The 24,446-nt window shown below is 39.1% G+C and overlaps 3 protein-coding genes across 4 annotated transcripts; all 3 read left to right on the top strand.

The window, feature by feature from the left end:
- Positions 1 to 6,032: 6,032 nt before the first annotated feature.
- Positions 6,033 to 10,102, top strand: commd3 (COMM domain containing 3). The gene is made up of 8 exons (XM_010771492.1): positions 6,033 to 6,259; positions 6,954 to 7,065; positions 7,992 to 8,055; positions 8,140 to 8,174; positions 8,890 to 8,950; positions 9,028 to 9,084; positions 9,199 to 9,252; positions 9,866 to 10,102. Exons 1-8 carry the CDS (start codon positions 6,121 to 6,123, stop codon positions 9,923 to 9,925), a joined length of 582 nt encoding a protein of 193 aa, XP_010769794.1. The 5' UTR covers positions 6,033 to 6,120; the 3' UTR covers positions 9,926 to 10,102.
- A 175-nt stretch (positions 10,103 to 10,277) lies between these two features.
- bmi1a (bmi1 polycomb ring finger oncogene 1a) lies at positions 10,278 to 21,143 on the top strand. 2 transcript variants are annotated; one of them, XM_010771491.1, is made up of 10 exons: positions 10,278 to 10,627; positions 14,834 to 14,968; positions 15,198 to 15,294; positions 15,764 to 15,819; positions 16,391 to 16,438; positions 16,933 to 17,041; positions 18,099 to 18,144; positions 18,392 to 18,490; positions 18,650 to 18,730; positions 20,047 to 21,143. In XM_010771491.1, exons 2-10 carry the CDS (start codon positions 14,857 to 14,859, stop codon positions 20,401 to 20,403), a joined length of 1,005 nt encoding a protein of 334 aa, XP_010769793.1. In that variant the 5' UTR covers positions 10,278 to 10,627; positions 14,834 to 14,856; the 3' UTR covers positions 20,404 to 21,143. The 2 variants fall into 2 exon arrangements, with proteins under 2 accessions (XP_010769793.1, XP_010769792.1); XM_010771490.1 differs by lacking the exon at positions 10,278 to 10,627 and adding an exon at positions 11,135 to 11,557.
- A 1,627-nt stretch (positions 21,144 to 22,770) lies between these two features.
- Positions 22,771 to 23,382, top strand: LOC104945775 (sperm-associated antigen 6-like; the record flags this gene model as incomplete). The annotated part of the gene is made up of 3 exons (XM_010771493.1): positions 22,771 to 22,925; positions 23,012 to 23,107; positions 23,190 to 23,382. Coding segments are annotated over exons 1-3 (314 nt in total), but the record flags the coding sequence as incomplete, so codon positions are not given.
- Positions 23,383 to 24,446: the final 1,064 nt, after the last annotated feature.

Genomic DNA, 24,446 nt, shown 5'->3' with positions numbered 1-24,446 from the left:
GGGGGGAGTTCGTCATCATCCGTGCTTCTTTCACCACCATATCTGACGGAGTACACATCAGAATGATTCAATAAAGAGGAGAATATGCTCTGCAGGACAATAATTTAATTAGCTCCATATATAACCACGTTAATGAGGTACTTAACAGGGAGACGTTAATTACAGATTCTATATGGCTCTTTTTTCTGCAGGGCGTCCTCTGTCTGCGCATTTAAGTGGGATTCATCAATCATATTGTTAATTCTCAGGCGATTATATGCTGATAGGCTTCATATATTTTGTATTTATGTCTTTATTGTGATTCAGTGTGATTTATGCAGACAGTTCAAAATAAGTTGTTCACCAAATAAAAAGCACAAGTGAGCAAAAGTCATGAAATATGATGATTAGTGTTAAAAATAATAAATAATTAAAGCGTTATAAAAGCAGCAGGCAGTGCTTTCAGGGGGAGGGGATGGAGAGGGGTTTTTTTCCCAACAGGGGGCAGAATCACTCTGCAAAAAAAAATCTCTTTTTCTCCAACACATGTGGATATACACACACTCACACACCCTCACACACAGCACTCAGGCATTGCTTTGGGATCTGTTGTTTTTATCTGCAAGCAATTTTCACCTCCTACCAGCTGCCTTAAAAATTACCTTTAAACAGCCAAATCTGATCCCAGCGGCTGTTTGTTTGTTCAACAAATAAACTCTTGAACCAGATCAGAGGAGTGTAGATTAGTTCCAGGGTTTATCATCTGTTTTAACAAATGAAGCTGAAATTACTTTTAAAACGTGGTTGAACAGACGATGCTTCACAAAGGGAAAAAGGCCAGTCTTTTCCTCCAGGGATCTTCAATAATTCTCCTCTGGTTACTGTTGGTGGTTGTGTTATAAGCTAATAACCAGATATGAATCACGATGGATTCAGTGGTTATTCCTCCTCGGGGCCTCATTGTTACATGGAGGTCCTGACCCTGGAGCCGGTGGTTTGGGAGATGTGGTTTCATGCTCCTCCATGCTTAATTAAGTTGTAATTATATTCTGGATGTACGGAGCTTTTTTAGACTGCATCGTGGCATAAGGCAAATGCATAGACTAGAAAATATTTTGTACGGTTAATTTTAATTATATATAATATATAGGCTACATTGTGCATATTTCTAGTAACATTTCATATTTGCCAACAACATTTTTTGATTGTAGATCGACCAAAACATGCTTAAAAAATTATATTTGCCCCACTGACTAAAGATAAAAAGCTGCTGCAGTACAAAATAAAACTTTAGTTGTAGTTTAGTTAGGCTGCATCTCACAAAAAGCAATCAGCCACTAATTTATATTAAATGCTGCAGACTGGAATAGGATTGTGATAATAGGTGGATTTATTGGTGTCACTTTAAACCAGACTATCCCATGCATTACATAACCACAGTTTAGGGATTACGTGTTAACGTCAACATGTCAGACTAAACGTTGTTACTGAATGTCTGTGATATTTGCGTATTTACGCAGCGTATTTGACTGGAGCATTCATATTGATTATAGCATAGGTTGTAGAAGTGAAGGCTACTGTTTTTATTTATTTATTCTCCCATAACATCCATTGACAGCGTTATAGGGTAGTGTTTGGTAAGGCAACACTTAAAACGCCGTGTCCTAATTCACGTTATTTGCCAATGACCGTAATTCGCATGGGAGAAAGTTTTCGAATACACTCAGGGATACCCGGATTATGCTACAGGCGGAAAAAGGAAAGGTAAAACATTGGATCATTGGACTAGAGAGTATTGAATCAGGCAAACAAATGGTAGGTTTCTTTATTTCCTACATCAAAAACGTGCAGCTTATTTGACTATGAGTGAATTTACGTCTATCCCAAATGGTGGCTGAACTGTAGATAATAGCATTCAGATGAGCTGAGGAGCTGAACTATTCAAATACATAAAACACGATAATTAAATGTTACAACTAACAAGATGAGAGTTAGGGTTTTTTAATTAAATAACCCATTAGGAGATTTTTTTGAAATGTCACCAGTCGTCTGTGATTTTGGAGAAGATTTAACATTATGATCTTGTATAAGTGTAAATTGTAAAGTGAGCACACTTTGTAGGTCAGGTCACTTCCACACTCGTAGAAATCACTTTGCAATAAGGACCTTATCTTATTCCCACTAATCTGTATAACAACATATATTGGTTGAGGTGGTGACCCCCGAGGTCTGCATGCATGTAACTCGTGTTAATGTTGGAGAGCAATATACTGTGCAAAATTATATTAATAATCTAAAATAGGTTTTGTTGTTTACAGCTGTGATTCATTTGAGTCTTTCACGTTACCGGCATCTCTCCAAACGGCAACAATCCGCAGAAGCTGTAAAGAATGAGAACAAGCCACCGAGACAGACAACAGACACTGGCCTCGACTGTCAGGCAGATTCACAAATGATTACATCATGCAAACATCTAACAGTTAGCACACTTTTCAGATTTGCATTAGTTATATTTTGGAAAAATAAAAACAGGGCCAGCAGAAGAACGGTAGAAATGTGAGTCAGTTCGTGCCTTGGGGTTACTTTAAACCCCAGCTTACAATTAATTATATTGCCAAGAACATTAAAAGGTGAAAAATTCCTCCTTGTCACATCGCTGTCTTATAATCAGCTGTTGAAAATATGCTCCATTGTTGTTGAAAATGCACACATTTTCCAAGGTCATATTACTGCAGAGCCCTCTTAAAGGGGATGTTCCAGTTTGCCATCGTTAGCACGAAGAGACAGTCAGTGGCGGGAAATAAAACTTAGACTAAATTGTTTCTTCCTCTGCATGTAAGGATTCACCTGAACACAAAACAGAAAATTGGAATGTAATGTAATGTAATGTGTATTTTTTAATAGGGATGGAGATCAGCGTGCGTTTATATTTGCAATGCAGCAGAGGCTCTCCAACATCACTTCACCTGCAAGAAAAACTTTATAGGATTTACAGCTCAGGTGAAATTAACTTTATTCCCCCATAACGCAAACAATGTAAACCTTTATTCAAATATCCTGCAACTTCTGACTTACACATGACGCTTTTGTTTTGTTTTGAAAGCTTTCATACGTCAAGAGGACACAAGCTGAGAAACTAGAGGGTCGATCGTGCATCTTTGAACCATTCAGGTTTTTTTTTACATTTCCGCAGTAGGCCTATAGGCTACAGGACATGTTAAAGCATAAATGTTAAAAAAGTTAAAATGCAGTGGTAAAGTTAGAAAATGATCCGCATTCTGACATTTATTGTGTAATCTGAATAAAGTGTTTCCTTTCAACTTTAAGAGGGATCATAATAATGAAAAGAAAACAGCCTGTTTTGTTCAATGGATTAGGAGGGGGGTGCATTGAAAAGATACTGCAGAATAGGAGGTTACTGTTTATAGAAAGGGTTCATTTATATCGGCAGTTATTCGATTTTCAAACTGAGACAGACTTTTATTTTGAAAGAATGATTAAAACGCTGCATAATGTAAGGATAATGTGTTACACGGCAGAATATGACTAATCATAATGTTTGGCATTGCGTTCAGTGTGTGTGACTGGGAGACATGTCAAATTTAAATCAGGTTTATGGAGCAGTTTCACTTAGAAAACAAATATTCTGATTATGTAATAACAAGACGTGAGAGGGGACTCAGCAGGGGGGAGCACAGGAGGAGAGGCATGTTTTACAGCATGTCTTACAGCTGGGAGAGAGTGAAGGATAACCTATTTCACAACCGACCTGCAGCCGGGATGGACTTTGGACAAAGCGCGAGTCAGAGGTCAGCGCGAGACTTCAGCGCGTGGCCGGGACAGAGATAGCAGCTCTCTCTTAATGAACGATCTGTCTGAAATTATGGTTTATAAAAGTGGTGCAGATAGCCTACAAAAGGCAACGTTTAAAAACAATATATCGTTTTTCCTGCTTTCCCCCGTTAGTTTCTGCTGGAGGAAACCTGCTCTTACGAAAATAAGTGAAATCATTGCGACCTCTTGACACTGATCGGTCATGGTCGTATCAATGTTTAATTATCGAGCCATGCAGGTGTGTAAACTACATAAAGAGTATATATATAAGTAAATATTAAAAATAATTAAGGTACTATAAAACATTTGCCACAGAGGGGAGAGCTTTTATGAACTGCTTGACAGAATCCGTTTTTGCCATGGAGCATCAATATCCCATGCAACATTTCATATGACATTAGATAAATTATTTGTAGTTTTTCCGAACTTAGTGCACAGTGAAAATCATTGCAGTCAGCAACAAAATAAAACTGAACTCATGCAGTAACCTTCAAGATATGGGTTACAAGTGCACTTTGAATAGAATAAAACATGTTTACAACAGAAGAAAATAACAACAAACACTTAAAGGTAAGCCTAACTTAAAATGCAGTACATGCACTTAGACAACAAATAGGTCTTCAGTTGTGATTTAAAATACCCTAAAGTAAGAGTTTTAGTAGCCTACATCTACAAGCAGCATCATTACAGTACATAAAAACAATAACACAGTTGTATTTTTTATGCAAAAGGGAATTTCCTTTCTTCTTATGGTTTTTTGTCACAAGGTTTTTGTCTAGACTGCAGAACAGACTGATTACATGTTTTCTCCTGACATGATGGAAATGTAAAAGTGACCTCCTCTGCTCACTAACAGGCAGGGAAGTTCCCCTTGTGAAAAACACCAGCATGCAGATGATTAATATGGAGAATCAGGTCAACATGATGACCAAGTGCACAGGCCCTGTGGTGATAAATGCAGCAAAACCACAGAGACAATGAAGTGGAGATTAAAAGGGTGTGAGCTGCCTTCACTCGGCAGAAATGTGCATTGGAAGTAAAAAGTATTTATGAATCCTTTCACACAATCCACATCTCAACAATCCCCATCTGTTTATCCTGATCTTCAACAGGGAAATAGGACACTATGCTCAGTTCTGCTTTGCTTTATGAGAAGAGAAATGACTCACTTAAATAAATAACTACTGAGTTAAACTGTAACATGCTTAATGTGGTAAAGCCATTAGTAAAAGAGAGACAATGCTCTTGAAATTAATCTGTAAAGTGGCAGGTGTTTTCTTCTCTTACACCAGCAGGATGTAGGCTGCAGAGTTTGTACACAACTCTAACTCTCTAATTAATAATCACTTGGTTTCACTTCATCTCCTGCTTCAACAGAAAAACACAGATTTCTGGTTTCATCTCTGCAGTAAAAAGAGTGTCCTCAGTGTTATCTTGGCTTCATGAGTGATATACATCGATAATGCACTATAGAGCTAACTGTACGAATAGATATGTGTATGGGTCAACATACATTTACATTAAACAGATGAAGATTACAGAAGATTTCTATATAACATTTTACCACAGTGTAGACATTGAGCAAAGACCTGGAGATATATTAAGTGGAAGTTGGCTACCAAATTATTAGCATAATGTTTTTTTAAATTCTGCACAATGGCCCAGTTAAGAATAATACAATATTATTTAATTGTAAATAGTAGTGCTTTGATGTGTTCATCCCTTTAATGCTACAGCTGAGCTTCTACTTCTACTAAGTAAAACATATGTGAACCAATATATCCATTTGTATTATATTTTGTATTATTAATCTCTATATAGCCTATAACATAATTCAAGAATTGTAGTGCAGTTAAAGTAGAATAGTTGCCTGTGAAGAGTAAAATAGGGAATAGAAGGAAATGGAAATACCCCAACATTGTAATAAAGTAAGCTTACTTAAGTACATGTAATTACTGTCCACGAAGTCCATTAGATTTTTAGTTTTCAGTGGGATAAGATAAGATCTTTATTTATAGGGAAATTCGGGTGTAGCAGCAGAATGAGACAGAAAAGCCCCCCCATCTGTTTCAGTGTGGTCATTACACATGCAGATGTAACTGCAGAGACATAGCTCTCAGTCTGTGGAGCACTAACAGGAAACATCGCATGGAAACCAACACATAAACTCCCAAAAGACCAATCCCCTCCCCATAAATATCGCTCCCAAACCTTCCTCTGGTCGACCCCCAGGGATTTCGCCGCGTGCTGCTCCACCACACGCTGATCAGCTGATCTGTCACGTGGTGTGGCTCCGCCTTTTGCAAAATGGAGTTGTGTGAGTCTGTGCAGAGAGGGCTGCAGCAGCTCGCGGACCCCTCGGTCTTCATCACGAGCTGCTACCGGGAGCTTCTGGAGGTCTCTTACCGGAGCCTGCTCTCCTCTCAGGCGGACCCCGGAGTCCTCGGTGAGCCGCCGATTCTGGAGCTTCTGTCCCCATCGCAGCTTCCGGTTTCTCCCCGAGTGGAGGAGCTGCCTAGGTGTTTGCGGGTTTCTGCGGCTCCGAGTTGTTTATGTTGTTTATGTTGTCTAAGCTACATGTTATATGTAAGATCTGTGAGGAGAGGAGTGGGTCATTTGCCAGTCTTAAGCTCTTATTAGTCATTTCTGCTGCTGCCTGCTTTATATTCCTCTGGTTCCCTTTGTCATTCAAACGGTTCCACTCAACACATTAGAAACACCATGTTGGACTATTTCAATCAACATTAGTCCAAACTGATGATGGGGACACATCCGATTGTTAACAGCTAGTAGCAGGTCTTTCCGAAATGCATATTGACAGCAGACTTGCATGCAATACAGCTCCTACTTTGTCATGCCTGCTGCTTCGGTTGTTTTCTCCATGTTTTGTCCAACTTCTGCAGCATTCCGACTCTTTATAATGGCAGAATTATATAGAAAGTGCAATGTTCACCATACAAACAAACAAAGGACCCCTGGCTGATGCAGCTGAGGGGCCCATTCACATGCAAATCATGATTGATTTCCATTCTGCACGTCAATCTGGAGAGTATGGATCGCACATCCTTTTATAGGAGTTAAACGCGTCTGTCGTGTCCATGGAGAATATATAAAGTCCTCACAGTGTGTTTGTGTTGCAGATCAGGCCGAGCTGAAGCAGGTGGAGCGGATCGCGCTGAAGCAGAGTCACACTGCAGCCACCACCTTCATCCTGGAGGCGGTCAAACTCAACGCAGACAAGTCAACCATAAGGTGAGAGGTTTCCTGTAAAGCTGCTATAGAACCCTGCACGTGCTAAAAATACACTCATTAGGTGCTGGTTTGTGGCTTTGAAAAGTGCTCATATCACAATGTGACAGAAGAAAGCCTGTTGCTCTATGTTCAGTATTTATAGAGTTAGCAGAGACATCTCCCTCAGATCTTTACAACAAGATAATGAAATATGTAAAATATTCTCTTATTAGGGAAATATAGTATATAAAATAAATGCTGCAAGCAATTTGATTCGGATTAGGTCATAGTGTTATTAAAGTCAATTACTAATGTGTTTTGAATGTTAATACCAAATGTTATGTGTTATGGGATGTCCTTTTAAATAAAAAGTTTAATAAAAGGTTTTCTTGGTAATTGCAAATTTTCTTGAACAGCATATGGATACAAGTCTTAATAAGTAATGTCAGGTTTGACATATTAGTTTAAGTGGTTATTATATCACACCTTCTAGCAATTTTCCAAATGCATTGTCTTAAACGTTAAGCATTTTAGTCATTAAAAACACCCAAAGGGGTAAATAGATTTTAATCAGTAGAAATGAAAGGAGATATTTTGAAGGTGTCCAACAAGCACCATGCAGCTAAAGAATATTTAACACTTCCAGGAATGTATTTTTATTATTTTGTTTTCTTTATTTTACTCCCTTAAAAACCCATCTTTTGAATTTTCTTGTAGTTCCTCATGTTCTAAAACTACATTTGAACTGTGACTAAACCGTTTGGACAATGGAGACTCGAACATGTAACTGAGGGCTGGTGTGTTTGTTCTCCTGCTTCTTTTTTAGGAAGGATAAACATACATGTGGTAAAGTTATATTGCCAGTGTCCAAAAATGTGAAATGTTGCTGTTTTAAAGTTTGCTATTTTTTGGGTGAAATGTAATAACATGTTTTTTGGTTCTTGCAGCTCCTGCCTCGAAGAGCTCACATTCAGTGCAGAGAGAATAGACATTTTCTATGAAGCACATCAGGTGACAGTTCAAACAACATTACATTATGTAGAAATAAATCATTTTGTTGCTGATTTGCTCATTTATACTGGATTTGTTTTACAGAAACATAAAAAAAAACTGGAGCGACTGTTAGCAAGGTGAGTGTCATTTGTGGAGGTTATTTTTAGTTGTGTTATCCAAACTGAATATATCTCCAGGATTGAACTGGGTCATGAGATTTTTTGTAGAGATTAAAATTAAACATTGCATAATTTCTTTTACAATTTAGCTCAGAATGGTTCACTGATCATCAAACTTTCTATTTTTTTGTTATTCAACTCCACTGATGATTAATGACATCAGGAGTGGGGGAAGACGCACGGATCGAAAGCAGAGAATATCTTCAAATAGTTTTGATGCAGTCTCAAATACCTGGCAAAGTTGTAATATTATAAAAGGAAGAGCACGGAAGTTGTTGCTTCAGCCCAGTGAGGAGCAAAGAGGGTCAAAAGGGACATGGAGTGATTAATTGCAATGTAAATGTTTTATGACCCTCTTTAAACAAACGCTCTTTGTGAAAGAGAAGCTTTGTCTGCAAACGGATTTGAAAACAGTTGCAAAGAAATGTTGGATTTATAAAAATAAAGTTTCTGCACCTCACAAAAAGTATGACCAACAAAACTATAAACGGGGTTAAATAACTCCTAATGGATATTTCTAAAATACTAAAAGCGAGATGGATCTGGCTAAAAATGCTCAAATCAGAGGAGGTTAGGTCAGAACAAATTTCAGCTTTTTCTCTTACACATTAAGAAGAAATTATACATTCAATTATGTTTAATCTAAGTATTTTTCTGTCCCCTCCCCCCATAGCATAGGAAGGTGTCCCCCTCATATTAACGATGTGTCGTGGCGTCTTCAATACCACGTGAAGGTAAACACTATTTCGAGCACGTCTTTTTTTTGACGCACAATTTCTTGCTCCAAACTAAAATGTTGTTTCCCCGACAGAACAATCAGGTCGATAAGGTCAACGAGCCTTTCTACTGCATTGCCTTGAACACTGAAGTAAGACTAACACCTTTTTATGCATATCCTACACTTTCCTTGATTTTTATATATGCATATGTTTGGTGCATTTCTGTGCGTAAAACAACGATCTTGTTTGTTTCCTTTTGTCAGAATGAAGGATCCCCGGAAGATATAAACTTCACATGCACAGTGGAGCAGCTGCAGGTATAGAGGAAGGGTTTATTTCCTGTCACTGTTATTCCAGAATTACACCGTGTTGCAGATGCATGAATAGCTTTTACGCACAACATGCAGCATGTCTATGGGAAAGCAGAAGTGAAAGTCGAGTCACGGAGCTTGTTGCAATTTTCCTCTTCAGTCAGGACAACTTCCAAAGAAAATACATGTTATAATTGTTTCATATCTTCGCGATCAAATGCTTGCTGCAGCAGAACATTTCATATGCAACGTAGCCTACTGTCCCCGATATAGTGATGCATCAAGTTGTTAAAAATTGGCATTTTGCATCGTCACTGGATAATTGACAAGATAACCAAGTTCCAGTGTGACTTTGATTGTATGATGCTTTCTGTTTGTGTAAAGTGAGAGCCGACCAGTATTTAAATCACGTGTGCAGCAATCATATTCACGATGCAAAATATTTGGTGAATTAAAATCGACATCGAGTCTAAATAAATCAGGGACAAGTCGGAAGGAATCAAACAATCTGCACGCATGTTTACTTCTTATTTGTCATAATTCGTAAATGTTAGTCTACTTTTTAAATCGTTTATTTTTGGCGGACCTGTTCTTGTTGAAAACGATTGTCTGTTTGCAGGATTTGGTGGGGAAGCTGAAGGACGCGGCTAAGTGTGTGGAGAAAGCCAGTCAGATGTGATGCCGGTGTCCAGTTTCCTCGCATGTTTCTGCTCCACAAAGCACTGAACCTCAGCAGCTCCAGCGCACTGCTTTCCTCTTTGTAGCTTCTTTTGTACCTGAGATTGACAAGACGTGTATGCATGCGAGACAATTATCATTACAGCTTTTGTGTTTCAAATAAAACTGAAAAAAAATACATTAAAAAATCCACTTTCTGCTTTGAATAATTCCACGGGTTGATGTGCGCACACTGTCTAAAAAACGCTACATTTAGTGGGGATTTGTTTTACTTTATTATTCAATTGAGGCCAACGTTGTAGGTTTTATGTCAGAGATTAAGATTGAATATGGAGCAAAGTAACTGCAGGCTTGTGTTTTTACTAGGATTTTTGCCCTATTTTCATTTCTTCCTGCTCTGTTGCGCTTTTTCCTGGATGACTGGTGACAGGGAGTTATTTTTAAAATCTTTGACTTTATTTTCTTTTTCCTGCACTGCCCTGTAAGAATGTCGCTCCCCTTTTAGACTTTCTTAATCTTCTACATCCACCTCACAGCTGACAGTTCAAAGCCCCTCAGCTGAAGCTCCACAACGGCTCATGTTCCATAAACATCCGAGATGCCTTCATTTTCTCCGGCGCTGGCTGCGGGATAAAGCCTCCAATTCATCACGTGGAAGTTGCGGCGCATTTTTTCGCAGATGTCAGGACAGCCTGTGACAAAGGTTTGACACCAGAGCCATTAGTCACATGGACGTGTTTTAACCAAGTGCGTGGGTCTTTTAAAGGCACGATGAAAAGAGATTAATAAAGTGACTGCCTGCTGCTCGGGTGAGCGGATTGAGGCATTTTGAAGTCGACATGAACGTAATGCGTGTGGTTATTTTTAACACCAAGGCACAGCATAGCCTACTTATAGACGCCTCTAATCTTAGTGCCATTTAAAAGAAGGAGAGCCTATTGGGAGTGTGCCCTTTTGAGGTCAAAAGTACACGATGTGATTCATGTTTATTAGGCCTATGTGTTATTTTAAATCATGCGTAATAGAAACACCAAAATAGTTAAAACTGTTTTTTCGCACTGTTGTGTTTTTTAGCTAAAGTTACGCACATACAGCTTCTCACTTAATTGGATTGGATGGATAAAAGACTATTTATATGTAGGCTACATGCGTGTGTTTTAATATTATGTGTATGTAGGCTGGGAGACGTACACCGACAGTAATTCCTAGGCACCCTTAAGCAACGAGACCACGTGACCAAAGCGGGGCGGTCGAACTACAAGCCATTTTGGGGACGGTGTCAGTTTGCACGGAGCACACACACACACACTGCTGCTGCATTTTACTAGGGGGTGAAGCGGATATTTTGGAGGCAAAGTTATCAGTGCCAGAGTGGAAACCTTCCCGAGCCGGAGCCGCAGGACTGGGTTGTTTTGGAGCCTCGGATCGGATACGCTCTCAGCGCACAGGCGGCGAGGAAAGGTTTTATTCGCACATCTGAAATGCGCTCCGGTCCGCCGTGCGCTCTCCGCCACTGACAGCGTCTGCAGCTTCAAGATGGCGGCTCGGCTCCTATTCATTTTGTGCTGATCTGCCTCCCAACTTTCATTGTCTATTCGCCCGAAGACCCACCGATCCCCAGCCAAGCATCCAGGTACGTCTTCTTCGATATCGTGTCTAACTAACGGGGGCAGCAGGAGAGGTTTGGCTCGGTGCTTTTGTGTTTTTTCTACGTACCGATCCAGCGGTGGATGTGGAGCTTTCAGCTGCAGCGATCACCGACGTGGAGCTCGGCGTGTCTGCGCAACACTTTTCTGCAAAACATGTTCCCCGTTTGGACAAAAAAGCGATTTCTGATCCACGGAGACTCAGTGTAGCTGTACCTTCTTATCAGTCATGTGTCTGTATGAGCTGATCTCGGCTGGGGTTTGCTTTGCTTCGTTTGGATTTATGTAAAGTGGAAGATCTCCGGCGATCCAGCCTGTGTTGGCTGAGATGTTAACAACAGCAAGTGCTCCAAACGCTCCTTCTGCGCTATATTTCCATACAGCTGCTTTATTTTATAGAGTTGGGTTGTTTGTGTGGTTGGGAACCCGATGCTATGTTGCTTTTGGCTTTGTTTGACTAAATGTTGGATTTATTAACTTAACTTGGATTGCTCCCATACTTGACATGGAGGCTCACAATTTCCACTGTGCATAAATGTTTCATAACGGCTGCTTGGTAAACACTGGATCCTCGTTAAACACGCACCGTGGATGTTTGTGTTTGGATGTATGGTTTCCATAATTTAGAAGGATGGTTGGTTTTTGAGGTAAATTAAAAAGAAAAGTGGCGACACCTCGGCCAGGATACAAAGGCTGGCTGTGTCTCGCGAGCTGCCACAGCTTTGGTTGTTTCTGATTTAAAACATGCTATGGTGAGCATTGAATATTTGTTTGTTGACATGTAAGATTATCATGGATTTCCATATAGTTCACCCTCATACGGCTAAATATGTTGGTGCTGTGTCTGAATCTGGAGCCACAGGACTGGAGCTTCTGCCTCTTGGGTGATACAAAATTATTATTTTACTCATGAATGCTGTTGGGCACTCTCTGTGTGCTTAATGGGTTCAAATTAATGTATTTCCCCCCACTTGGGTTGAACATCTCACGGGTCTGGTGATATGTTGTTATAGCCTCTCAGACTGGATGGTTTCCAGTGTGTGTTGAGAATCATTTAACACGCCAAACTCAGAATTATTCAAAAAGTTTCATGTGGTCATTTAGGAATCCCCTAATATTTATTTCTAGATTTTCTGTATTGACTGAACGTGGTGAATATGGGTTCTTGGTTTTTCCCATTGCTGATTTTAATTGGGTTATTTCCAGCTGCTGTTGATTTACGTGGTATGGGGAACCTTTACAAGAGGAGCTGCTCTCGTTTTTTGGATAAATGAGGCTTTGGGTCATTGCAAGAAGCGAGGGGAAATCTGCTCATTTGTTGATACTTGACTGACATAATTAAAGATTTAGGGGCGATTCTGAATTTCTGATGATGTGTTATCAAAACAGGCTCAATAATTAAACCTATCCATCATAAGTACAAAGCCTATGTGATTCATATTCATGCACAGTCAGTGTTTTTGGACTTGTTTTGCTGTTGGTTCTGCAGCCCCATGAATTCACTCTGGATGTGAGGGATGATTGACTCAGAGTTTTATAAAGTGCAGCTCCCTCAGGACAAGGAGAGCAGTTGTCCAAACACACGTCAATCGATTAATGGCGCAACAGGCTCCCTGCATGTATGTAGACATTATCCATCATGATCCATGTGTGGAGTCCGAGACGCTGTCCAAACTGCGTTCCTGCCCCGGGTGAGGTCGGGTGGAGCATTGAAAGCGGCCGAGGCTCGGGCACGGTGCCGGCTGTGTCTCCATAAAGTAACAGTGTGGGACAGGCTGGCTATCATCCAAGCACAGCCCCCTCTTGGTGTAGCTTATAGACTTTTAACGACTTTAAATGACAGCTCGTATAATTATGGCTCAGTTTTATTAATGCGCATCGATTTGGATCATTGTTTGCCAACCTTACAAGATACATTTACCACATGGCTTTGGCTAATTACTGGGTAAAATGCACAAACGACAATACTCTGGCACTAGACTTAATTCACGGTTTGAGTTTAAGCTGTTTGTTCTAACCGGGTTTGTAAAGTCCAATGCTAATATGCGAAAAGTGTAAGCACAAGCATTGTTGATGTTAAATAAAGGGTTTATGTGTTGATAATGGCGCATAATAAATAAGTATGATCCAGTGTGTGCAGTAACTTCAGTGTCTGCTGCCTGCTGCTTATCGCGCACACAACAAGAGAAACGGCGCAAAGCGAACCACAATAACCCGAGATTATTCCCTATTGGACCCAAACTGCTCCATATGGTGCATAAAGATTTGCGGATCTAATGCTCTCGCGGTTCTATTTATCCCCTTTTGCAAGGAAAACCCGCAGCCCGTTGAACCGACTCGGGTTTTTTTTCCTCCACAAAATGGCAGCCGTGCAGTCGGCAGCCTGGCAGTCCAGTGTGTTTGTGTGTGTGTGCGGGGGACGGGGGACGGGGAGCTCCGGTCCCGCTCACCCCCCGGCTGCACACCGGCAGGCAGCTCTCCGTTGTTTTGGTTGCACATCCTGTCTGGTTCTGGTCACTGGTGAGCACACATGTGGGCTTGAAAAAGCAAAAGGAGTTGCCATAGAAACGCTCAGGTTTCCCCATATAGCCCGAGTGGCACACCTGACGCAGTGAATGGCTGTCTCCCACCACCCCGCCACCCTCACCCATTCTCACCCCGGGGCGCCACTGGACCATTATTTTCCAACATATTTTTATCGGATAAACATCCATCTCAGTGGGAGACGCACCAACCCGATTTATTTTGAAAGGTAGCCAACATTTGCATTTGATCCCTCATACATTTACATTTAAAATTATAATTCTGTTTTAGTCTTAATTTAGTCCCGTATTTAACATAAGCATATCCAACGTATCGATTTTAGCAGAATGCGTCCAAATTAAGATGTTTTCTTATCATGGCTCTCTCCCTTTCGCTTGGAAACATTTGATCAAAGCTAGTGCACATGTTCCTCTGATGTCGCCATGTTGATTTAAGATGAAGCGCAGGAGAGGATGGAGGCTCCATCGATCTCTCCTCGGAGGAGATTGATTTATGATTATTCCCTGCGCCTCGGTCAGGTGACTGTGCTGCTGCTGCCTATCAATCTGCCACCGAGCTCCTTCCCCTTTGCTTATTATGGGATTAGCATAAAAGATGATGTTGCTTTAACGCAGTCAAACAAACAGCAGCCCTTCTTCCAAATGGCACAGACCTGCAGCCCTCTGAAGTCTCTCTGCCATGCATGCTCTGTTTTGACTTGTTTCTCTTTCCTCTTGCAGGATTGTTGTTGCCTTCCCTCATCATGCATCGAACCACCAGGATAAAGATTACTGAGCTCAACCCTCACCTCATGTGCGTGCTGTGTGGAGGATACTTCATAGACGCCACCACCATAATTGAATGTCTCCACTCATGTGAGCAAACTGAACCAAAATAATGTTGCTGCTTTTTTGTTTTCTAATGTTTTGCAAGCTGATGATTGTTGGAATCTTTTTGTAGCAATATACAAGAGTCTTTCTTGCATGTTTCCCTTCACAAACACTGGATTTAAAACATTGCTTTAAAGTATATGCCTCCCTCAGGATATCATTTCAGATGATATCTGATCTTGACAGTTTCTGTTCCCTTTTTCATGGTTTGCAGTTTGCAAGATGTGCATTGTACGCTACCTGGAAGCCAGCAAATACTGTCCCATCTGTGATGTACAAGTGCATAAAACCAAGCCTCTGCTCAACATAAGGTGAGCATTTCCTGTTCCCTTTTTCATGTCCGTTTTTGATATACATTTTTAGAATCTTTGTGTAATTGTGGCCAATCATGGGTTGCATTTTATCACAATTTAAAACATATATTTCTTCTTATATAAAAACGTTTTCCCTGTATAGTAAATGTTAGGCAGCTTTGATATTGAGAACAGTCTTTGCCTCCTCTCTGGTTTTCCCCTTTGTTTCCTGAATGAACAGCTGAGTCAGTGATTGGTTAAAAATGAAAGTCTGTTGTACATCTCTGGTTGCAGTCTGTCAAGAAACAAGTTTCTATGAATGTAAAGCATTTGCAAACAAGAGAAAACACTTTGCAGTGATCTGTCTTTTTCTACAGACGCTTAATCAAATTGAAAGAATGTAACTATCGGTATATTTTTGGTTTCTAGTTTGAAATACACATATTGAGTATTGTAGAATCTGATGGTTTTTCTTTACTCTCTTCAGGTCTGACAAAACTCTACAGGACATTGTTTACAAGCTGGTGCCCGGCCTTTTCAAAAGTAAGAGAATAAAGTCTGTTTCTAACATCTGTTCACTTTCCTTCTGACTCACATCGTCCAGCTCTCTTCTGATGAACTGTTTCATTCTCAGTCAGCACACAGTGTTTAAGTTATCACCACTTCTGCAAGATAAAAAGGGAAAGAATATTACATTCTAATCAATTAACCCCCCAAAAAGCTACACATATTTATACTGAAATACAATGTTCAATGTTTTTCTGTTTATAATCTGAAATGAATTGCTTGCCATGAGATCAGATCTTGTTGGCTGCTTTGTTTCATGCTATTCTGTAGGAGCTGTTTGATCAAACATTAAAATAGGTCAGACAAAACTCAAGTTGGTTTTCTTTCATATCTTTCACTCATTTAAGGACAAATATCATGATATAAGGGGAATGTATGGCGGGTTTTCGCTGCATTGATCCAACCCATAAAATATGGTTACCAAACATTGGAAATTGTTCGTATTATATTTAGATTGAATTTATCCCGTTGTGTATTAAGGACAATATTCATATTTGTGTAGTATTTGCTCAGACTGCTAATTGCTTGTCTTTTTGAATGTCCTCAGATGAAATGAAGAGGAGAAGAGACTTTTACTCGGAGCATCCCGTAGACGGTGAGTTAGAAAACATGCTATTACATTTATTTAGTGTCCATGTAGTCACCGCAGGGAAGAGAGAAGAAACACATTTCTTAAAGCATGGTTTCACCTGGTTTCGGAAATCCACAAAATATCTTCAATTTGAGGGGAAAATTCAATCCTTGGAGTTTTTGAATATAGAAAAAAGTGGACACGGCTCATTAAAAGTTCTTGGATTTTTATTTTTGGGGCAAAAATACAACTCAAAGTTCTTTTGATTTATTTTCTGTGAAGCCTGCTTGTTCTTATTTTAAAACTCTCAGTGTTTAACTTTAATTAACCCGCATCTATTTCTCAAAATGTGCCATGTTGGTCCTTGAATATGAGTAAAAGTCTTATCATTTGATGTTTAAAAAGGTGGGAAAACCCTGAAGTTTTGTATTTAATAAAAGTCTCTGTTTAGGTTTTTCTTCGGTCTTAGTGTTATTTGTGATTTATCTTTGTGTATTTCTGTGTGTGTTGATCTGCAGTGTCGAATGGATCTAATGAGGATCGCGGGGAGGTGGCAGACGACGATAAGAGAATAATCACAGATGATGAGATCATCAGCCTCTCCATTGAGTTCTTCAATCAAAGCAGGTTTGTCTTTTCTTCCAATAATGATTAAGGCTACACTTTTATTTAGCTGTTCTTGACAAAGGAACAAACTTAAATATTTAATTCAGTGGCAGGCAATGTTGTGACGATATGTATGTGCTTCATTTACATGTGTTCCATCTTGTTTAGATTCGAAAGGGGTTTTGTCTCAGATAATATATTTCATTTACAGAATAGATCTAACCCGAGTGTTTCGGCACCATCGATTACCGTACTTCATCAGAAATATTAAGATCTTCTTTTTTTTATCCTCCAAACTTATTTTTCTTTCTTACTATTATCCAACTCCAATCTCCAGGGCAGAAACCAAACCAAATAGAGCTGCAATGATCAGCCAGCTAATGAGAAAGTAGATCAACAGAAAAATAATCTGAACTATTTTGATAATTGATTAATCACTCAAGCATTTTCTTCATGCTAGAAAGGAGGATATTTTTTCCTGAGTTTCTTTGTTTTATTTCATATTTAACTGAATATCTTTGAGATCATCTTGGACTCTAAGAAAGTTTGAGTGAAATATGTGTTTATTTTCGGACTAGTTGATTAATGGATAACTATACTAGTTGCAGTTGCATCCCTGTGAGTCAAACGAGTCGCATCCGGATAAGTTTGGTCACACATTTTCTGCAGGATAAGAAATTGGCTTTTTCTAATAATTATCTTTGGATGTCACTTACAAAGGCTCTTTTCTGGAAAAAGCAACTGATACAAGTTAAATGGGTTTTATTGAATTATTCTTTTTTTTATTATTATTTCCTTTAATTTTATGTTTTTTTTTAACATTATTTAAGGATTGCTGTCATAAGAAAAATACAACAATTACTATGTATGTCAAATATAGTTTTAAGGAAATAAATCTATAAAGTGCACTTTTTATCCAACTGTAGATCTTTTTTTGTTTTACATTTTAATATGTGTTGTTAATTATTGCTTACAATCAATTTGTTTTATTGCATGCAGGCCTTGATGTTGGCACATGAATAACATAACATCACAGACCTTTAAAGTCCTAATATTCTCTCTTTTGTATTCCTTGCAGACTGGGAGGAACAGTGGAGGACAAACCGAGTAAAGATCAGAATGTGGTAAGTTACTTCTCTTCTCCGCCAGCATTATTTCTTGTGAGCAAAATAAAAATCTAACACCTCAGACTCCTTTTTAAGAAAGCAACTCATGAGTAACAATGCCTCCCCTCTGTTGTGAACTCTGACACATTACACACATTGTTTCCTCTTGAGAAAGGGCTTCAATGTTTCTGCTGTTAAGGTGGACCAGGCTCATTACACTTGTGTACAGATATTTATTCCTTTTGTGTCTAACATTGTTCTGCAGATTGCTAACAAGAGGTACCTGCAGTGTCCGGCAGCCATGACAGTGATGCACCTGAGGAAGTTCCTGCGCAGCAAGATGGACATCCCGAACGCCTACCAGGTCACCATTTAAACACTTTTATTTATTATGAACAATGCACTGCTATAATTCAAACTTTAATTTAAATCTGTCGATCCGAGGGGTTTGCAATATTATAATTCCTATTTAAAAAATGTTACCTATATGCACTGTTTTTTAATTTTTTAATGTTTTCTCTAGGTTGAAGTCATGTATGAAGACGAGCCTCTGAAAGATTACTACACATTAATGGATATAGCATATATCTACACTTGGAGACGGGTAAGAGATCTTTTGGGGATGAAAAATACTTGATTTTGGTTGGTTTATTTACATTTATGTTGTCTAACTAACAGCAAATAAATCCTGTTATGTGTGATATGTTAATTAGTCATTTTAAGTGATCCACGTTGTCAAATAAATATTAAATATGATCATGTTTTATCAGCTGGAGCATGCATTTAAACACCTTGTTATTTGTTGTTAAAACAATTATGTACATTGTTGATCTTAAAAATAGTCTATATAAATTATATTTTGAGTAATAAATACATTTAAGATCAGACCTTTAGATTGTTTGTATAGTAAAAGACTGCACAGAGGTCAAACTGGTCTGTTTGTAAAGGGTTTCCACCCTTTTGTTTTACCATGGGCAAGACACTATGTGGTCAATTTAAAACATATTTTCAATTGTCTTTAAATCTAAAAATATAGACTGTATGATTGCTGATTGATGAGGGAGGGTAAACCATTATATATATATCCCAACATTTTTATTTGGGTTGTAGGCCTAGATGTAGGTTATTCTCCAACATTTGGAACAAAACAAATGACCTGAAATTGCATTTCAAAAAGTGTTACTAAGACAAGAGAAAGGTGCTTCATCTGTCTTTGAGAATATATTTGTGGACGTTTTTATTTAGTTTGGTTGATTATTATTTTTTTGGAATAAGGCCTAGAGTGTTTGACTTGGTCATGGATGTTTTGGGACACCGAAATGAACACATCTACATCATTGGAATACACTTTGAATTAGGTTGTTTGGAAGATGCACATTCGGAGTTCATTTGTTTTATCACGGTGAGGCACTCCATCGCATGTTTTTGCACTGGTCAATCCAGCGATGTTTGGCTATTTTGCTGCAACAAAAAGTATTCTTTCAGACTTGTGAAAGGACAACATCCAAAATAAACATTTAGTATTTTATATTTCGTTATCTTTTAACGGGTGTGGATTTATCCTTAAATGCATGTAAAGTTAGCATTCGATAATGTTTTGCATTTGCATGAATTTGGAAACGTAAAAGAAATGACCTAGTTAGAGTTATCAACTGAGGAAGTTTCATGGTAATATCTATTAACCCAGTTCACTTTTGTTCACACTAATACAGACTTGTAAGGCTCAATAAAAAGGGCTATTTATATCATGCATTTGGTTTTAATTAAAACATATATTTGTCTTAAAGTAAGTTATCAACAGGGGAGGTTTTTTACGTATTTATCTAAATCTCTCTTAAGGCTGTTTCAAAAACAAAACATTTGTTTAGGTCATTGCTTTTATGCGTTTACATATTGAATTACCTCCTTCCTTCCCCACAGAATGGCCCCTTGCCGCTGAAGTACAGAGTCCGACCCAGCTGCAAAAAGATGAAGGTGAGCCACGCGCAGCAGGAGGGCCAGCACAGCGCGAGCAGATCCGGTCCAGAGAGCGACTCTGCCAGCGACAAGGCCGGGAGTCCCTCCGGAGCTCCGTCCACCTCCTCCTCGCTGCCGAGCCCCGGAACACCGGCGCAGTCCCCGCTCCCGCAGCTCCCACAGCTCCCGCAGCTCCCGGTTAACGGGACCCCGGCGGCCCCTCCTCCCACCCCCAGCCGGTCCTTCACGCAGTTCGGCGGAGGCGGCAGCAACAAGCCCCGGAACGTGACCCTGAACGGATCCGCCACCTCCTCCGGGTGACGCGCGTTGTGAAGACCTTTCCCTCTCCATTTGTTGTTCTAAATATTATGGCATCATGTAAACGTAGTGGAATCAGAGACATTTCAGAATAAAAGGAAAGAGGAAGACGGTGGGAATGTTTTTAAAAAGCAGGTTTTGATGTTGGAAAAAAAGGAGGTTGGAGAGAAGCATTTATCCCATTTTAAAGCTACATCTTTATTTTACAGAATCGACTGAAGATGGACTTTTATATTTTCTTTTACGTTGTTTTCAGTGTCAATCATGATTATGTCATGTGTGTCGGGATATTTTGAAGCTGTCAGTTTGAACATGCATGATAACATTTCCTTTCTCGTATGAAGGGGAATCTGCGTGTTTGCCCCTCAAAGGTTTTTTGGAAGTATGGCGTCGATATTGGAGTTTGTTCGGGCTGTTGGAGGAAACACAACTTTAAATTGCCTTTTAATAAAAAACAGTTTCTTGTAGCTGCAGTGGATCGGATTGCTTTATCGTGTTATTAGCAATTTTAGAGAATCCACATGTAAATAGAAACAAAATGCATATTTAATCAGCGATAATGTTATTCTCTTATTCCCCCTTTGTTCTGCGAATGACTTGGGCTCAGTTCCATTACATTCATCGACAGATGTTTTGATGTCCCCTGTGTTTTCCGTATTTGTATCGCTCGATTGTATGGACAACTTATTGTATTGTTACTGTTGCACAGTATAAAACATCTAAATAAAACATTTTACACTTAAGAGGTTAGTGGTATCTTCTTTTTATTTTGGTGCAGGATCATCTGTGTGGTGTTTAGCATTAACAAATAAAGGCGTGATTGGAGTGTGCAGGCTGCAGAGCGCCAGATGTCTATGTGAATGAGATAACTCGGTTAAAGAGGCTGACCTGGGATACAATCTGAATACATTTAATGAAGACTGAAGCCTTTTTGATTTTTGTTTTGTTTGGATGATTTATCACATGAGTAATTGCCTTTACTGCACTGAAATACAGGTTCAATAGAAGATAACCAACTGTTTTATTTTAAAAGGCTACCATTTATTTTTTTAATTCCGAAATGAAACCTCAGCGATTTTTTTATTGTGAAATAACGCTGCTATCCCTTTTCTTTTCTTTTTTATACATTTCAAGCAATATTAGCTTGTACGCTAAAAGTATGATAAGTACTTTTTTACATTCATTAATTGATATGACATTTTCAAAATTAAAAACGAGTAAACACAGTTGCATTTTTTTTAACCGAAGAAGACTTAGCTTTCCAATAAAACCAAAATAATAAAGTATATTAAATATTAAAGTAGAACAAGCCGTGCCGCAGAGCTTCAAAAATACTTATGCACACATAATAATTCAGATAGGCCCTACGTGTTAAATGTCTGCAATGTTTTGAAAAACGAAAAAATATATATCCCGTTTGCGCACCAACGGAGTGATATTTTATGTTTAAGTCATAATTTATCCTTGGTTAAAAAACACAATGACCTCAAACGGAATCTTCGCATTTCATCTAATGCAAAAATAATAATACAGCCTATAAATAAAAACTAAACCTGTATAGGTCATGAGCATACAATGTTAATCCTATTACAATTAAATAATTGTCATGCTTTCAGTCAGCCATTCAGTGGTTTCTTCTGCTTTGTTTGCTGTGACAATGTAAAAAAAAGCTTACCAAATAATATGTAGGCTACTCCGATATCAAAACGAATCACATATTGTCATAGCCTATAAAATTGATAAGGTTTATTTTTGCAGACCGAGGTGTAAACATATTGACATAACGTAGTATGTCTTTGAAGTAGACTGTGAATAACAATAAAATAAATGTGGACGATGGCCAACAGACCAATGGATGCGATAACGAAACCAGCAAAAAGATTTAACTTAAAGTTTACGTTTGGAGATTAACCATATTTAAAAAAGCCTTCATGCAAAATCGATGGCAAACGTTATAGGTTGACGGAGTTACCGTATGGTATGAGAGACAGTGATAACAGCCAATGAGAATCGTGCAGGCTATGCATCCACGTTCACGTGTCAACAAAAATGTTGTACTTTTTGAGTGAGTTCAAGTCAGAGAAAAATCCCTTCTTTGTGCTTATTTCTCCCATATTTGTAGGTCTAAGGCTACTTCTGAATCGCTTGACAATTACATTCTGCTAAAATCTAAAATGAGCTAACACGTTTCACTGTAGGAAACCAGAAGCTCGTGTTTTCCCTTTGTAAAAGTGGTGAAAGTAATGTTGTAGTCAGCGGTAACAACAGAAACACACTGAACGTTTTTCAGAGGGTGAGTCATCTTGTCAATAGACGATCTTTGGCACGGAACATTCTACTTCCTGTCTGTTGTCACGGTAACACCTAACAACACTACCTAAACCAAACCTGGAGACCATCAGGAGAAACGCTGCGTTGATCACTGTGTTCATTAAATCCGTTTTCTGTGTAAATAACCTGCATTTTCTTACTAAAATACACATTTTCCATCAGGGTAACAATGAGTCAACGACAGATAATTCAAGGTAAGATGCACGAGCAGTTTTTTTAATAAGAAAAAAGAAGGAAAATGCAGCTTCAAGTCAAACTGTTTGCTTGTGTATGTTTGCAGTTTTTGAGCAGTATCAGAAGTCAAGGATGCAGTTTGTGCAAACGGTCGCTGATCTGGCAGCCAGACCACAGAACATAGAAATGCTTCAAAATGCTGGTAAGAGAAACACGATAATAACCACTAAGACATGTCAGATGTGGCTGCTGTTCCCAGGGTGTAATCCTCTCCTCTCCGGCAGGGGTGATGACCCTGCTGCGGCCCTTGATGCTGGATAGTGTGCCCGGGATCCAGCAGACCGCCGCGCTGGCTCTGGGCCGGCTGGCCGACCACAGCGACTCGCTGGCTGAGGCCGTGGTCCGGGAGGACATCCTGCCGCAGCTGGTCCTCTCTCTGGCCTCGCAAAACGTAAGTCTCTCATCTTTAAGGCTCACGTGAGGGACACTTCAATGCCGACAGTTCAACCATTTCTTTCGACATCCGATATTATGCTTTCCCCCCACTTTCTTCGACATACGATATCATGTTTTATTTTGACATACTATACTTTGCCTTATTTCGACATTATATCTCGTTTTTTTTTTAACCTTTTTCAACATAGTATACTATTACTTTTTTTCAATATGCTATATTTATATAGTGGCCGTTATCTAAAAAGTAAGTTCCTGTCATAGGGGGGGGACCCTTAACACAAATAAAAAATAGTGATATAAGGGGTAACTAAAAAATAATAATAGTTATATAAGGGAGGACCCTTATCTAAAAAATACCATGTATTTTTTCATAAACTATGACTTTTTCTAACGACAAAAATATACTACACCTGGTTTCTACACACTATAACGTGCCTTATTTCGACACAAAATACGATGTTTTTTTATCATTTTAAAGTTTTCACGACTGACTTTTTTGTCATTTTTTTCGACATAGCATATCATGTCCTATTTTGACACAATATGCTATGTCGTGTCTTCACTTTTTTTCAACATAGTGTAACGTTCACAGAGGGAGTCGGAAACAGGCTTCTAGTTATTAGGCTTTAATAACTCTTATTTCTTAGGATCATAGATTCAGGAACAGGTACAGCTTGGGGTTTACACCTTACACACTCCCTCTCTCCACACACACACCTATATATACCAGTGTCTACGTCACAACCTCCCCGCCCTCCCCCGTCCGCTCAACCACAGGCCCGCACCTAGACCAGCATCCTGTGCAGCTCTGTGATTGGCCAAGAGACGGGGGATGCCTGATTGACACCCTCAGCCTCCTATCAGGGTCGCTACAGTACCCCCCCACTATCAATCAATCAATCAATCAATGTTTATTTATATAGCCCAATATCACAAATGTTACATTTGTCTCAGTGGACTTCACATTTTGTACAGAATATCAGTATGACAATACGACACCCTTTGTCCTTAGACCCTCACATCGTACAAGGAAAAACTTCCAGAGAAAACCCACAGTTTAAAAGGGAAAAATGGGAGAAACCTCA

Source organism: Notothenia coriiceps, unplaced genomic scaffold (genome assembly GCF_000735185.1).
Source record: "Notothenia coriiceps isolate Sejong01 unplaced genomic scaffold, NC01 NC01_scaffold00010015, whole genome shotgun sequence".
NCBI lineage: Eukaryota > Metazoa > Chordata > Actinopteri > Perciformes > Nototheniidae > Notothenia > Notothenia coriiceps.
The sequence above is the reverse complement of the archived record's forward strand: the minus strand, read 5'-3'. Positions and strand labels throughout refer to the sequence as shown.